The following is a 17,039-nucleotide window of genomic DNA, read 5'->3' as shown; positions in this document are numbered from 1 at the left end:
CATGACATATTAGCATCTTAAAAATGTGAGTAAGGTGGCCCTAAACTTCAGGCATGATCTTCTGTGTACATGGAATCACATGACTTATAAAATGCTTAGATTTTACTTGTGTGCGAGGTATTTTATTTCAGCAAAAAGATCCTCATGTCCCTACAAGGGGGACTAAACGAAAGACCTAACTAAATTTTATTCATTGGAAACAATACTGTAAACACAGAAATGCTAATACAGTTCTGTTTTTTGTAAAAGAAGTGTCTCAAAACCAAGTATTAGAGGAAATAACATGGAAACTTTTATGCCAATGAAAAATCTTCCTGTGCCGTATCTGTTGCTCGGTCACAGCAGGACAGTAATAGTGATAGATCATCAGGAAGTGAGAAACTAGAAAAGAATGAAGCTAGTTTGATCAGTTTCATTTGTTTTTAGTTAAATGAGACAAAAAGGGAATGCATCTAAAATAGAGAGACCATCAGGCTGAATTTATTTCAGGCTGGACAGCCTTTTTAATATTAATGTTATTCCCATACCAATAGACACTATGGAAAAACATCAAAGAAAAATGTTGTATGATACACATCAACTGTAAAAAATTAAGTTGTGCATAACCAGTTTACTGTTGCCTTGAATGGCAACATTTCACACTACTACATGTGTTTTTCATTCAGCAACAAGGAAAGGAAAAAGGTTGTTTCTGAACTTAGAGAAAAGCATTAAAAAAATCCCCAAACCACAAGCTTAGAAGATATGGCAGGGATACAGTATTGCTCTTCCAGACATAGGGCCTGCATATCACTCTGTACTGCTAATGGCTTGTAAAACTTCACAGGCAATCAATGAGCAAACCTTGAGATATTTAGCACATTTCGTTTTTCTTCTTCCCTGACCTAGTACTGCATGTGTGTCCCAAAAGAGAGAAGAGAACACCTGCCCAAGGAACCAATAAAATAAAATGGTTCTGAGTTCAGAATTTCTACAACCATTGTAGCTTCAGGGTCCTGAAAGTAAAACTGTGAGAAGAGGAAAGGAAAGCTATTGAGGGCACTGAGGGAGAAAGGAGATAGCTTAATGAAATTCCCAGAAGGAAAAAACCTCCATTCCATCCTGGGTAAAGCATATTTTATTGTACAGAGAAAAAAAGTTTTAAAAACTCACATAAGTGTGCCTGTTGCAGAGTAGAAAGCATTTACCACATCAGTGAAGCCCACAAAAATGTAACCTTATCACTCTACTATGCAAAGTTTCAGACAAAGTAGCTAAGACAGACTTACCGTCTTTCCCCGTTATGTTCAAACTTTATCCTTACATCATTCTGCACAAGAGAGAACAAAAGGTTACTTCACTATGAAACTCTGACATATATAACAAAGCATATGATTGCACCATATAATGATTTTAAAGCCCACACAAATCATTAGTACAATTTGTGATTGTGGTAGGCATCACATCCATTTAATTCTTCTTCTTCTACCACTACAGAGCCTCAGCCACTTGTCTTGCTATTAGTAAGTTCTCCTTCATTTGACTTTAAAATGAAGGAGCATCACGGAATACCCCATTATACAGAACCCAACTATCAGCTTATTCTGCTAGCAGATGTCATCAGGGAAGTAACGTTTCACTTGTTCCTTCTATCTTGTCCTAGGTAGAAGAAATCTGCTAGTAGCATGCAAGTAGCATGCTTTTCCTAGTCACAGACAATGAAGGTGGGGAATTTATAGGCAGTAAGTTGCACATACTGCAAGATCAATTCTGTTCACACAAAATTTCACACAACATCCATGTCTGGATGCACATAGAGCTGAACTATGGTCCATTTGCAGTTGTTTTGCTTTTGACAAAACTGTACAAAACAGGCAGAAATATACCTGACCCAACTAATCTGACTATTTCATATTACCTGTGACAAAGAGCAGCTATTCTTTTTTTTTTTCTTTTTTTTCTTGCAATGTATAGACATATATAACCAACAGATAAATAGGTAATTCCTTTTCTATCTCTCACACTTAAAGTCCTCAGGAGACTAAGCAGAGCACAAGAAATCTGATAACTTTCCACATGGAAGATGAAGCAGCCAGTGTGGACAATAAGGGGATGACATGTGAACACAGCACCATGAGGAATAAAAGGAGCAGTGGAGAAAGTGCTGGAGGAGAAAGAGAAGGAAAGGGGTGAAAACAATATTGTATTTTTTATAAACTGTCATTGAAATAGCAGACATTGAGATATATTTTAACTACACGAGAAGTTTAATCCATCTTTAATATTGCATAGACTCGATTTCAGACTTTTGCTAACAGCATATTAATCTGAACTAAAGCTAATTTTCTTTGTGCATTCTCAAAGCAAGCATGATTTTTTTCTTGGCAGAAAAGAGAAACAGATATAGTATCTACTTTTGCAAAAACTCAGCCTTTACTATGAAATTACCAGCAAATTAACTGTGTCATCCTTTAAAGCACGAAAGGGTCACCATCCGTATTGACAGATGGTTAAAAACACTAACCATATAACCTGTGCATTATGCTGTAAACTCAGAAGACGCTAGTATCATAGAAGAGTCAACATGTTGAACTTTCAACTCTGGAGATCAAAGTTCAAATCCCAATTTAGGTCACAAAGATAAAAATAAAAGGGAAAAATCTGCTCTGATAAGGCTCCATAATTTCTGCTGCACAATTTATGTGATTGGAGTAGATTAAGCCATCTGTGAAAGCCTTAGACAATAGGCAATCATATATCTAGGAACTTCAAAAAAATGTGGCCAGGAAATGCTCTTTAGCTAGAGGAAATATCTGGCAGGCCTAGTGGTCAAGAATGCAGTTCAAAGGGACCCATGCAATCACTGCGAGTACACAGTATTCCTGCAGCAGTACTGTAAGCACATAATTGATCATGACAAACGAGCTTCCCAGTCAGAGCAACAATAATCTGCAGGTGGGTAATTTACACATAACTTTACCAAAGATGTTTTCTCAGATGTGAGAAGAGAAAGAATTTACTACAGAAAGACATCAAAATGAAGCAAGTTTTAGAGCGCTCTCGTTTTAAATGAGCAGTAAAGGAAAGAAAGCAACAAACAGCATAGGGATAATAAGCTATAAAAAATGCCCTCCAGCCAACTACTGATGAAACAATTGTGTTTTAGGCATAACGGATGGAGAAACAATCTTTTTATACTAGGATTGTCTGGAAGGAAGGCTCCAGACCTTCATTTTTGCTGTGCTGTTCTAAGAAGTTCAGTCTAAGGGAAATAAATAGAACCGTTTGGATGAAATTAAGCAAAGGTAATTTTTAGATTAAATTCCTGACCTCAAGATATATATTAGATCATGAACCAGCTAAGTGACAAAAGCTGCCTTAGTTAAAATTAGACATCTCAAAAAGATTTTCAGGGCTGCATGAAAACCTTTCTTCTGCTTGCTGGTACCTAAACAAACTAACTATCTTTCCACTTCATTGTACCCTTTTAAACCTCTAATTTGTAACAAAACGAAGGAATAAAAAGATCATGGGCAATAACACAATTTGGTATCTCTCTCTGGATGATTTTTTCAAAAGGATTGGACACTGGCCATTTGTGTCTATTTCTCAAAGATCTAAGGAAAGGTATTCAAAGTGATCGTGATGTTTATGTTTCAGAGAGAACTTAGAGGAATTAAACATGTAGCTCTTTTAATTTCCTCTCAAAGTGCAGTGAATCTATTGCCTTTATAAACCAATTTTTAGAGCAACTCACATAAGCCGTCCTAAGGGATGAGTAAGAAAGCAAATCCAAGTTTGGTGCTTTAATGTTGTGTGCACTTCTGCAATGGGTTATCATAAAGACTGATCACAGATTTTGATTTTAAGACATCTCTGCATTTATGCCTCAAAGTGATTTGGAAAGGATTTTGTACTACTCCATCGATGGATTTGTCTAACACATTCAAGGAAATCCCAGATCCCAGCTTAACAAGTAGATTACGAGCAGACAAAGCATAAGGAAGAGACAGTCAAGAACTTTAAAGCTTGCCTCCAAAAAGCTTAAGCCTGTAATAAAGAGATAACTGGAAGGAGGCAACTTCTCCCTTTTAACTTTAGCCTAATTGCAATTAACTTGATTTAATTCTTCAAGACAATAATGGACAAATGCCTCTTGACTGAAATTGTTCCTTCTGCATTGAAGCATTTCATTCAAGTAACATGCAGCACACTGACAGAGCTGTATTATTTTGTCCTTCCTTTCTACCAGAAAGTCAATGCAATTGTTTTCTCTACAAAGAAAGTCTCCAGTAATGTAAAATTAACCTAGAGAAATTTTTAAGTACTGGGCCTGCCACTTATTACCTTGGGAAAAGTATTTCTTTTGCAAAATGAATCTCACATCCCCTTACCCAAAGAAGGGTTAGTTTGATCCCTTCTTTCATGTGACATATGACTGGGTAATTTGAGAAAATTCTCCCCTTTAAGGATACTACCTCTATTCAGAAACCTGTAAAGAGGTATTTCCCTGTCTGAGGCAAGTTTATTATAGTTTCACAAAAGTCATTCCTTTTAGATAATCCCTTTTGCTGTTTTTGAAATGACTTCAGTTTGACTCCCTTTTATCAGAACGTTCATTCTATATTCATGTGCAGCCTGTGAAGATGAGGCCAGCCTTAGTTCATTATCCAACAGATTGTTGTATGCAGCTTTAAACTGCAGGGGCCTTCTTTTGCATCAAGAAATTGAAATATTTTTCCTTTTTCAGCATTACTACTTCTCAGCTCTCTGCTTCACTTTTTTTTTTTTTTTTAATTATTTCCACCACAATGAAAAGTGCATCCTATTGCTACATGACAGAGTCAGTAAAATAAAGGTTTTCTGGCCTCCCACACCTGCTTAGAAGAACTCTTTAAAGGTCACTGCACAAAGTTTTAAAAACATGCTCCTGATTTATAATTGCTAATATTGAATTGGAAGCCAGTTTTCTTACCGGAATTTTTTTTTCGTCTACTGCAGAGGCACACTGGTTTGTTATTGCAGGGCTGGTCAAGAGGGGTGGACTGCTGGCATTGTGTTTTTTCTTTAAAAATAATAATAATAATAAATAGTTGTTACTTGAAAAAGAGGCAGTATGGACTGCAAAACAAGAAAACCACTTGGTAAACTTCTTAGCTAGTCTATGCAGATCACACCCCATCAAAAATTCACATGGAAGGAAGGCAGAATACTAAACTGTTCCAAATTATGAAGCCTCTATCGTCTTTAGTCCCAAAAGACAAGTAAATGAAAGAGATACCAATCTAGCAACATGACCTGAGCAAGGAGAATGGGGGGTTAATCCCTCTGTGATACCAGCTGCCAAAAGCACAGGACAGAACAGAGGCAGCAGGCCCACTGTCAACCTCTTCCGGCCCTTCTGCCTCCAGGTAACGATTTCAAGTCTCACTAAGTAGCCTATTACCTGTTTGTTGGAGTGAGCGGTGTCTTTATTCTTCATGGTGTCAAATCCAGTCAGTCTGTGACGTCGGCCCATCTGGAGTGCTACCAGGTCCTTCATGATGGAGTTCAAGGCCTCTTGTTCATCTGTGATCAACAAGAATTTTAGCAGTAAGTTGCCTGCGCGAATATCAACTATAACATTCCTGTGCTTCCTCTCCACTGGCTCACAGAAAGACAATCCTTTCTAGAAGACTTCGCAAATAAACTGTAATTTCATTTAGTCATAAAACACATCTAACAAACTCAACCTAATTTCACAAAGTAGTAAACAAGGATAAAGTTTAAGTCATTTGTCCAAAGTTGCAAAAGGATCTGGCCATAGTAAAGGTTCAGAACAAATGTCTCCAACCCTTGGTTCTGTTAAAACAGCTTCACAACAAACAGCATGACTTGGACAGATTTACTAGATCATCATTAGGTCATTTAGGAAGGGCAAATTGATGTCCTTCTGCCAAGAAAAACCCAGTAAGCATCTGTTCCTTCCAACTTTATATTCTGTTACCTTAGAAGTCTTGCTCGCTCAACAAATCATGGCCAATAGAAAGAAAAAGGAAAAAGAAAATTTGGACAAGGAATCATCTTAAAATATATCTGTGTTCAAAACCATTTGCAGCGATTTCCGCAAGACTTTTCTCTATTCCCCCCAAACCAGCTCTTGGAACAAAGTCCAAAACACCTTATGAGACTTAAAGATCTACTGAACAGATTGAAGTTGCACAGCAGCAAGAACACCGTCTGATGGCAGAGTATAATGCAACAGGTTCAATTCAAGGCCTCTTACAAATGCAGGAAAAAAAAGAAAAGAACGTAAAAATATTTTTCGCATACTGACTGAAAATTACTTTCTGAAGCTAAGATTCCTGATGTGACCAGTTTAAAGTGTTCCTCCATTGCTTGTTAGATTTGAGGACAGAGGTGATATTTAGCAGCGCTTTGCATGAAGCCCAGAGCTAAAAAAAAAAAAAAAAAAAAAAAAAAAAAAAAAAAGGAGAAACGCACAGTAATTGGTCTGTGATGAATGCTAACATAATGAAAGACGGTGCCTAAGAGTGACTGAAAATAATCCTTTGCTTTTGGAAGCATAACAATCCTAAATTACTCAATACTGTAAAAGGGAAAAGTTGGCACGTGAAGTTTGGTTGAAGTAGGACTGCGCTAGCTGCTTTGTTCCTAGGCGCTATGCCATCAAATGTAACACAGCGGCATCAGATAATATGACTTAGACAACCTGTTATTGGCACACTTGTGCCTACTGTATTGCTAGGCTGTTGTTTCACATCAAGCTCAGTTTTTTTCAGGGATAAAGCATTGTTTCCTTAGCGACCGTGCTGTACCCAGTTATAAATCCTTCCTGATATCAAGGGCATAATGCAGGCATGAAATTTGAACCAGAGATCAGATCAGCTCTGAGGAAGCCCAGACGAAGACTCTCATCACTACAAGAGTCTGGCTGGACTTTACTAGGAGTTTGGGATGGGAAACTTTTTTTTGGATGATGGAAACTTTTGAAAGTGATGAAAACCAGCAAATGCATAGACAACACTATCAGATCCCTACTGAAATGAGTTATCTAGGTGTGCAGCACTTGATACATCTGATTCCTCCTTCCTCCAGAAAGTCCTTAAACCTATCAGCTGGACATGCTTAAATTGAAAAAAATGAGCATTTTTGAGGCTAATCTGTAAATAATCAAAAATTTGATTAAAAAAAATCCACCATAGCTACATATTTGCTCTTGATTCAGGACAATGGTTTGGATAGTTAGCGGTTTACATTTGTAAACATTGATCTGGGAACGATTTCTGTACATGAAATGATGGACTGGCTTGCATCTGTATTTCTCTGTAAAGGAGACACACTGGGACTATGTATTTCTTCAATTTCATGTTAGGCATTTGTTCGCAGGCATCTCTTAATAAAGCTAGCTTACGTTTTATGCAGCAGACAGGGGTCATAATTTACCAATGATTGAATAATAAAATTAGAATTTTGGAGTGCCCAAAAATGATGCACGTGGGACACATACAGCATTCACTCCCCACATGCCTTAGAAGCTAACAAACTTTTCAAGCAGGAGAGAGAAAATGTACCTATTTGTAAGGGGATAACAACTAAAAAAGTTCTAATCAGAAATCACACTGATGTTAGATTTGGTACAACCAACAGTTTGCGCCCAGAAAGTCTGTTCAGCTTCCGAGAGTACTAAGCACTAGGGCAGAGTCAGTTCAGCCAGGGTCTTCAGTACGTGAAATCACAGTGATGTTACCTCACCCAGCTTGCATTTTATTAACTCCTCTTTAGAGGCAGCTTTATTCACCTCAGCAGGCAAGAGCTACTGTCTAACCATAAAAAAAAACCCCTAAAGTACCACCATATTCCCATTAAATTTTGTTTTCAATGATCTTGATCATGTCAAGACTTCAATAAAAGCAGTGCAGAAATTACAGCGAACTTGAAGGCAATTTTGGGGAGTTGGCATCCCATTCATCTTGCATTCATCACATTTGCTCTTTCTGCACCACCAAGAACAAGACTATTAGGATGGTAACAAGGTGTTGTATTAGTTCTTAAGGCATAAAGCTGATCAAATTTTATAAATTCAACAATTTGCCCAATGATTTGTGGGCACTAGTGAGCACTACCAGAAGAACAGAAATAACAGTTCTAGGCCAGACTACAGCTGGGAATTGAAAGGAGTCTCCCTACATATTTGCAGAAGGTGTTAATTTAGAGTAAAATTCTTAAAAAAGGGAAAAGCAGAGCAGAGAAAATAAAGTCATTCAAAAAAACAAAATCAAAACAAAATCCACCAAATCTCTACTGTCCAAGAAAAGCCAGAGGAGACAATAACTACATTGTAGCAGTGGAGAAGGGAGAGTATTCCTTGAAATTCCAATTGCATGCAAAAGAAACTAGGGGTATAAGTAACACTACGAAAGCAAGAGGTTGCTTTTCAAAAACCACATCAGCCAAAGGAAATAATTGCTAGGATGTATCTCAGCACTAAGTAACCCCTTGTGGGAGGAAAACATGAAAAAACAGTTGCAAATGAAATTAAAGTTCCAGGTAGCTGACGGCACCCTTTTTTTTGTTGTTGTTTCCAACTTTATGTTTGAATGCTTAAACTTTTACCTTTTAGAAGTGTCTCCAATTTAATCTTATTCTTTAATCTTGGTTGATATTAAGCCTAGTCTTTCAGTCACCTGGCAAACAGAGACCATAGCTTTACACAACAAAATATTACAAATTATGGACCAGCATAACCCTGGCGTGCCTACCACCCAAACACGCTGCGAAGAGCTGGGATGCGAGTTTTCCACTACAGTGCGTTTTGGGTTTGGCCAGATACCAGGAGGATGAAGAAGAGCTTGTCTTGGCAGACAGTCAGGGTTCCTTTGGGCAAGAAGCAAAACAGCTATGAAAGCAGTTTATAACTGAGCACTCATGACAAGAAATCAAGTCAATCAAAGAATAAGTCTATGAGTAAGAAACTGCATCTAAAGGGTAAGGCATGCTGTTCAAAGCTAAAAATCAGAAGTTATTATGTATTCACAAGTTATAGGCAGTTGATCCCAAAGCCTAAGTTGCATAGGCAAATCAGATGAGTCTCATTTGTATGAGCAACTGGGCAAAGTGAACAGTCGTCTAACCAACTATGTATCTCGTGGTATACATTATAGCTCAGTTACATGGCAAATTTATTGTTAGCCGAGGCAACTTGTGACTTTACACTGAGACATTAAACTCTCCAGGGCAGCATCTGGTAAGCATCTAAGCCCTAGCCAGGGCACTTGAAGGTCCATATCTCACTGGATACTCAGTTTCCTCTGCAGGCAAATGTTAATGCTGAAATCTTACACCCATGCAAATAGGAACACTTAATGCAATAAAACAGGTTGATGGACAGATGCTCTGAAGGCACTTTCTGTTCCCCAACTACCACTGTCCAAGTCACTTTTAAGCTTTTCCTTAAAAAACCGTGATGTATTGTTCTCTCGCATATTGTTTTATATGGCCTCTAAGGGTGCCAGTAACAAGAGATTAGGTGTCTTTCTCCTAATTTGTTTACCATATGAATTCAGCAGCAGTTGAATACAATAATTTTTTTCTATTGCAGAATGACCACTTTAACGACCAGTTAATGAAACTCCCTCATCCCAGATAGGAAGAATTCTTAAAAAAGAAAGTGTCACCCTACTTTTACAGGCAGCTCATTAGATAACAACCAAGCACCAGGCTGGTGGCAGAATCATAGCACAGCGGCAGAAAGATTCAGACTGGTAACTGTCATAAGCAAAGAGCTGCAAACAAGCAGCACTGGTACCACTGCATACAAATGCTGGATAATATATAATGCAGTAACTTAAAAGACCATGTTTGAGCCTGGCTCTTGCTTCCTGCTTACTGGTCATTTTAAAGAGTACTAGAGACTTAGCTGAAGTGAGGAAATGCACATTTTACATTGTTTATTGCCGTACTTTTAAACATTCATTATTAGAGGCCTATTAAAAAATCTGACACATTTAAGCTCCACACTGCAACTTTCAAAGGGACCACGGCACTTTGCAAGCTCAGGTTCAACACTGTACTGCAGTTAGATCAGCAAGTATTGATAATGGCTTTGAAATCCTGCAGGTGAACTTCAATCTCTTATGCAAATCTACATTTTTAACAGTTTCACACTAAGCTCCCTACTGCTAAAACATACTATTCTACAATTCATCCTTACATTGGTGAGGTAGGAAGTGAAGGAGCATTTCTCTCATACAATGTAAAATGAAAGTCAAATATAGATCTGAGTTTGTGTATGGAAAAAATGTTTGCATTTAGGTTTGCATTGTAACAGATTTAACCTTGAGAAGCATGAATGCTTCTTTATTTCCATCAAAACAGAGGATTTCTATAGATTCCCTTTAAAGCACTATGTGCAGCAGCATCACATTAATCACACAATGCAAAAGTTATTACAAATGAAAAATAAGCAATTTTTGAAGAGCACTGAGAGACCCTGTTTTGCTAGGTCTCCAGTAGGTCTGGGAAACACAGTTCTGCTTTGTGCGGGAAAGATGTTGTCCAGGAAATGCTTTTCATGTTTTAAAAACTACACTCAAGGATTTTTATAACATCGATAAAGGAGAACTGCTACTCACAGAGAAAGCTATTCCTCTGCATAAAGCATTTATTTCAACAAATGCATGGTTTATTACCCATGTCTGAGCAAGTCAGTGTATTTGCTATGGCAGAAATGGAAATAGTTTTGAAAAAAATCATGAAGTTCAAACAAACAGAGTAAAAGCATCTGCACATTGGTAAAAACAGGAAGTCTGTAAACCCCTATAAACCAGTATGCTATTTCATATAGCATGATAATAGAAGATGTGATGCCACTAATGTTTGTTTAAAAAGGCAAAGATGAACAAAAAAATGTTTGTTTGTTGCCTGCTGCCACAATAGCAAGTTGATTGTTTGTACAAATAATTAGCAGATCCAGGGCCAATAAGTACCTTTCACAAGTTAGGAAAAGAACTGGCGTACATGTTAAAGCTTTGAAAAAAAGTTTTGAAGAAGTTTCATTTTCCGTCCTTCACAACATGCCACCAAATGAAACACCAAGTATTTTGTAACAGAGTCTTAGCAATAACAAAATGTCTTTATGCCCCTATGTTTTAGGGAACTACAAATCTTTTTGTTTTTTTTTTTTTGTAATAGATTAAAAAGAAAAATCAGAGCCTCTCTACGAAGCCGGTACATGTAGTACATATTCGGGGTACCTCTTGTCACCCAGAAACTCAAAAAATTAAAATAAAATAAAATAAAGGCCAGGGTTTAAACTGGAACTAACCTGCAGGCTTAGTCCTCCTCCCCTCCCCCCCGAGGCAACAGGGGCTGTCAGTGCAGCAGAGCCCAGAGCTGCGCTCTGGTAAGTGTGTGAGCCAAGGGAAGGAAGTGACACAGGCAGGAAAAAAGAGCAGATCGAGGGAAAGACTCAGCTGCAGCTGGGCCTGTAATGAGCATTTCATTCTAGGCCTACCACAAACCTTCAGCCCAAACACAGCTTTCCCCTCTCTTTCCCAGATCTGCACGTATTTCTCTGTAACAGAAACAAATAGCAGTATTTTAAATGCTGCTGAGGAGCCCTGTGTAGAAGCCGTCTGTGAAGTGCAAGGAGCCACTGTCAGGGAGGTTGAGCTGCATCAATGGACTTAGGACAAACTGCAATACTAGCATCTTCTCGTTATCTGTTCCCCCTATCTTTCGGATCAGTTTATGAAGAACAAGATGGAAGGGAAGTATAATATGATACAGCCTGTTCAGCACGATTCTGTATAAGATTTGATCGCGATTGCATAATGAGTTTAGATAAGATCATTCCTGGCATTAGCAACCTGTTTGTCATGGTGCAACGCTCTATGAAAGGCCTATGAGCGTCTCATTCTGCGCTCACATCTTCAGAAACAGATGTGCAATTGCCCCTGCAAAGTGGAAATCCAACTCCTTCCTTCTCAGCTGCGGTAAGCATAAGGACCATCAGGTTGGTTCCTTCAGAGATAACAGACCGCGCAATACTGTGCTTCTCCTCGTAAGAGAAGCCTGCTCCTAGATCTAGATACATCTGTTGTATTTACAAAATCAAAGCAAGTTATGTACTTGTTTTAATAAGAGCTGCTCTAGCTGGGATGGTTAAGGGCACAAAGGAAATAAAGTTGCTTCACTTTTGCTTTCAGCAACATTCACAATACTTTATGAACTTACAATATAAATATAAGAATTGTGCAAACATTAAATAGTGAGTCAGAGCCTCAGGAAACTAAACCAAGGGGGGGCACAGAAGGGAACATTAAAGGTGCAGCCCCCACAGCAACGCAGCTCTGCGCTTCAGACAACAGCAGTAATCCCCTTGCCAAGGTACGGGCATAAATAAATTGCGGTTTACAGAAATGAAATGTTTATCCTGGTGCATGAAACCCTTCTTTAAACTAAAAAGGAAGCGGGTTACAGAGCCCCCTCCCCCAGGAGCAGTTCTTCGTATAGGCCGCATCGTCCGTAAAAACGTAACTCAAATCCGGCCCCGGCAGCTCCGAGGGCAGTTTGTCACCCCGGAGAAGGCGCCGGGCCGCTCCCGGGCTCGTTTTGAGGCCGGGCGACCCCGGTGGAGGCCGCACGCGGGAACCGCTGCTGCGACGCAGCGCCGGGTCGCGACCGACCCCACGGGGAGGCTTTTCGCGGCCCCTTTCGGGGGAAAAGCCTCGGGCCCCGCTCCGCCGCACCTGACGCCGCCGAGCGATTTTACCCCCCGCCCCAGCGCAGGGATTTCCCCGCGGCGGCGGCCGGGCCCGGAGGACCGAGCGCGGGGCGGCCCCGCTGCCCCCTCCCCCCGCCCCCGGCCCCCGCTCTTACCCATGGCGGCGGGCCCGGGCCCGCGCCCGCGGGGCGGCGGCGCGCTGAGGTGCGGGGCTGTCACCGCCGCGGCTCCATGGCGGCCGGGCCGAGGGGGAGGGCTCACGGCCGCCGCCACATTCCCAGGCCCGCGCCGCCGCCGCCGTCTCCTTCCGGCGGGCGCCGCTCCGGCCGCCCCCGCGGCGGCGGGGAGGGGGTGGGGGGGGGGGCGGGCAGGGGCGGTCCCGGTCGCTCCCCGCCGCCGCCGCCGCCACAGGGCGCCCGGGCCGCGAGCAAAACAAACCGCTCGGCGGCCGCCGCGCACCCGCCGCCGCCTGCCTGCCAATCACAGGGGCCGACCCGCCGCCGCCCGCCAATCCCGGCCGCCGAGACACCCACCCGACGCCGCCGCCCGCCAATCGGCGCGCCGCCAGCCGCGCCGCCCGGCCCGCCCCCCCCCGCCCGCCGCGGCGCCGGCTGCCAATCAGGGGGGGCCCCGCTCGGCTCCGCTCCGCGGGCCGGCCCCGCCCCCTCCCGGCCGCCGGGAGGAGGCCGGCCCAGGCCCCGCCCCCGCCGCCTGCCAATCAGGGTGACGGGCGGCGCGGTGGCCCCGCCCCCGGCTGCGGAGCGGGTTCTAGAGCAGGGCGCGCAGCAGCCGGGTTCTAGAGCTGCCTGGGGCCGCTGCGGCAGCGCTGCGCCCTCCCCCTCCCGCCGGGCTAACGCCAGTCACCCCCGCAAGGGGCCCTCTCCCCCCCCGCTTTTCCCTCCTCCCCCGCAGCTGCCTCTTCCTCTGCAAAAAGCCAAACCCAGGTCACCTGCTCACCTTAAGCCACGATGCTGGGTGGATATCAAAGCTGCCGAGAGGAAGGAAGGGGTCTCTTGTCCACTGACTTTGCTAGATTGCTGTGATTGGGGGTAGAGCTTAGCGAAGAGTTTTGAAAAAAGTGCCTTTTTTCTAAAACTTAAGGAAAAGTGCTCAAAAAAGTTCCAGAATGAAAAAAGGCTGAAAGTGGATTTTTTTTTTTTGTTTGTTTTCAAAAGGTGTTAGAAAATTACCCAGGGCATCACACCAGACATGGTTATTCATAGGAGATGTTACCTGCCAGTAGGAGGTCTAGAAAAAGATCTGATTACCATGAACAAACCTTGACTTCACCCTCTGGTCATCACAGGTACCCCCCAGTTTGCCTGCAGACTGCAGCAAGTGAAAAATGTAAGAGTCACAGAATAAATAATTCTTCCATTTTTTAATCCTTCAAAACCACTATTTCAGCATCTTCACCATCATTACGTTAAGCATTGCAATCGTATATTATATCTGTTAACAATCACCCAAGGTGAAGGTAAAGTTCTGTGCTTTTAATTTGAAGGAGTGAACTCTAGCCTATTTCCTCCCCTTTCATTAGGGGTTGATCTTAATGAGAAAGTGGTGGTGGTGTCAGCAGTGCAGCTGCTGACCCGCTACATTCATTCACTTGCTGATGCGAGACACCTGATGACAATCTCCTGCAGTTTTAGCATTTCTGTCTGCCAGGCTGTCCTGGACACACAAACCATAAGCAGAATACATTCTTGCTAAATAGCTCTCCAGTGACTTTATGGTCAACATTAATAAATGACTTTGGGGAGGGAAATCAAAACACAATATAGCAGACCCACAACTCTCCTCCCCCTCAAACCCCCCAGCTTTCCTCTCTTCCATTGCTCCCTACAAAGCACAGCTCTATTAGACTTACTGATTCACTCAGGCTTCTTGCTTCTGATACACTAAAATAACTTCTTCCTACTCCAAGAATGACTTAGAAAAAAAGAGAGAGATCATCTAAATAACTGACATAAGCCCATGGGTTTTAACATGATTTTCACGGATTTTAAGGCAAAGAGGGACTATGATCATCTAATCTAACCCTGTTCTTTAACAAAGGCCATTGAATTTTACCCAGTAATTTCCACCTCCAACTCCATAAGCTGCGTTCAAATCAAAGCACATCATCTAAAATGACATCCAGCCTTGACTAAAAGTCTTCAGCTGCTGGAGAGCCTGCAGTGTCCCTTTCTGTGCTCTGCAGCAGCTAATCACACAAACACACACAGCGCCCTCATTGCAGTTTGCTCTTTCCCAGCTTCAGCTTCCATTCCCTGCAGGATGTGGCAGTGTTTTTAGACTCTTTTCTGCAAATTTAGAAATATCTCATTTCAAGAAATCTCCTGCATAAATAGTGGTGGGCCAGAGTTTAGTTGTTTCGCAGCCTGCTCCTCTCTTGCAATGAAAGAAGTTGAGTACTTACGGCTCTCCTTGACAACATGCACATAATTCTTAAAGGTCTTCTGAATTCCCCATGCTTTTCAAGCTGTGAAGTGTTGCATTAATATCAGCAGACTAAACGGATGTAGAAAATTAAAGAGCAGTGACAGTGATGCTACAACACTAAGAAGTTAAGCAAAATTTGGGAGTCTGGCTGAAAGCTAGAAAAAGATTTCTAGTTTTCCCATCTAGAATTAGTCATGTCCAGCTTATAGCCATTTGTTTTCATGTCAAGATTATCCTTTAACTTAAATAATCCTTTCCATTCCCTGGTGTTTTCTCGCTAATACATCAAGATGATAATCATATCTCCTTTCACTTGTAATAGACAAGTAAGCCACACTCTTTTTATAATACCAGCTTTGTATTTGTAGCATCTTCCTGAAAGCCTTTTTTGTCCCTGCTCCCATTTGAATTCATTTCTCCTGTACAACAGCATCACTACTCCCCTTAAACCAACTTTTCTACATGCTTTTTTCACAGCCTCAATGTGGCTCATTAATCCTTTATCAACTAGTAAATCCACCTTCCTTTCCTCAGTCACTTCAAGTAATAAGCTGTTAGCATCCTTTGCAAATTTCTTCTCACCCCTAAATTCACCCGCTTGCACTTTCTGTTGCTAATTTCCCCTCATCTCCATTTTTCACTCCTCAAAGTCATCAAATGTCGACGATATTTTAGTTCTCTTGTATTATGAAGGCTCCCACTTTTGTTCAAATTTAATTATCACACTCTTTTTCTGCCAAGATCATTACTGAAAGGTTTAAATGAGATTACTCATGGGACTGGGGCTTGGGAAATTCAGTATTAATTCCCCACGGCACCAGCTCTGATGTCAAAACACTTTATTGCCACCTCACCCTTAGATATTTTTGTCTGTCTTCCAGTTCTTACATGTCATCACAGAAAATTCTTAGTTTAAGTCCTGTTAAATGAGTCCTACTGCATCTCTTTTGTATAGAGAGTTGGTTTACTTAAAAAAATATCAGACTAGTTAGTCGCAGTCTATGACAGTGAACTAGGAATTCCTGGCAGACAGTAGGAGACAGCCATCCCAGAAAAACTTGTTCTTTCTAGCTCCAAATGCCCAGAGAGTTTGAATTTCACTGAAGGTTTTTGTTTTTTTTTTTTTTTTTTTTTTTTTGTCATTTTTAAAGAACTGGGAAATAGGATTATTTGTCCTTAACACCTCATCACTTCACCCACCTATCAAGCCTGATGTCCAAACCAGCAATTTTTATCTGCTGATTTGTAGTTGTATTCTCATCTTACAGACATGATCACAGCACAGTCTATATGCAATTATCATTAGACCTTTTTAGGCCTTTTAGACTTTTTCCCCCTTCTATATCTTTTTTCTAGACAAGCTGGTACCCCCTTCCTGATCTTGACTTAGACTCACAGTCTCTACTTTGAAAGTTTGGAACTTCCAGGAACCCTACTTTTTAAATTAAGAGAAAAAGTGAATAATCATTTTTTTCATCTTTACTATCTACTTAATATTATGCTAATTTTGAGCACAAGAATCAGGCTATTCATTTTACCATAACATGGTACAAACTGATATTCTGTGGTTTTCCACATAGGTTGCCCACATCCTTTAAAAGCTACTGCTTTCCAGAACAGAAGCTTCATTTCTGTGAATAGCAGCTACAAAACATATTTAATTCTTCAGCACAAAGTTATTTAGCTTGCTTGAGGCTTTCTATGCAAAATCATCAGTAGACACACTCATTGAGATTCTTCAGCAACTATTATGTTTATAGTGAGATCAGTTAGTCCATTTATTTATAAGGAACTTTATAGAGGCCTAATTGTTTAATGCCATCACATAGCGTGAAGTAAGAAAAGGAAACACTGCCCTATCTTTGGGATTTAAGACCACTGCATGGAA

The 17,039-nt window shown here is 41.2% G+C and overlaps 1 protein-coding gene across 4 annotated transcripts in view; it reads right to left on the bottom strand.

Annotated features, from left to right (window-relative positions):
- The window catches only part of MAP3K3 (mitogen-activated protein kinase kinase kinase 3), a 44,316-nt gene extending 31,107 nt beyond the window's left edge, over positions 1–13,209 (bottom strand). For 2 of the 4 annotated variants that reach the window (XM_064524560.1, XM_064524561.1), the window contains exons 1-4: positions 12,862–13,209; positions 5,426–5,547; positions 4,955–5,044; positions 1,269–1,309 (exon numbers count right to left, since the gene is read on the bottom strand). In XM_064524560.1, the coding sequence (XP_064380630.1) occupies positions 1,269–1,309; positions 4,955–5,044; positions 5,426–5,547; positions 12,862–12,865 (257 nt within the window). In that variant the 5' untranslated portion in view covers positions 12,866–13,209. The remainder of the gene's footprint in view (positions 1–1,268; positions 1,310–4,954; positions 5,045–5,425; positions 5,548–12,861) is intronic. The other 2 variants (XM_064524562.1, XM_064524563.1) reach the window with 1 other exon arrangement.
- Between the last annotated feature and the right edge of the window lie 3,830 nt (positions 13,210–17,039).

Source organism: Dromaius novaehollandiae, chromosome 22 (assembly GCF_036370855.1).
Source record: "Dromaius novaehollandiae isolate bDroNov1 chromosome 22, bDroNov1.hap1, whole genome shotgun sequence".
NCBI classification, from domain to species: domain Eukaryota; kingdom Metazoa; phylum Chordata; class Aves; order Casuariiformes; family Dromaiidae; genus Dromaius; species Dromaius novaehollandiae.
The sequence above is the reverse complement of the archived record's forward strand: the minus strand, read 5'-3'. Positions and strand labels throughout refer to the sequence as shown.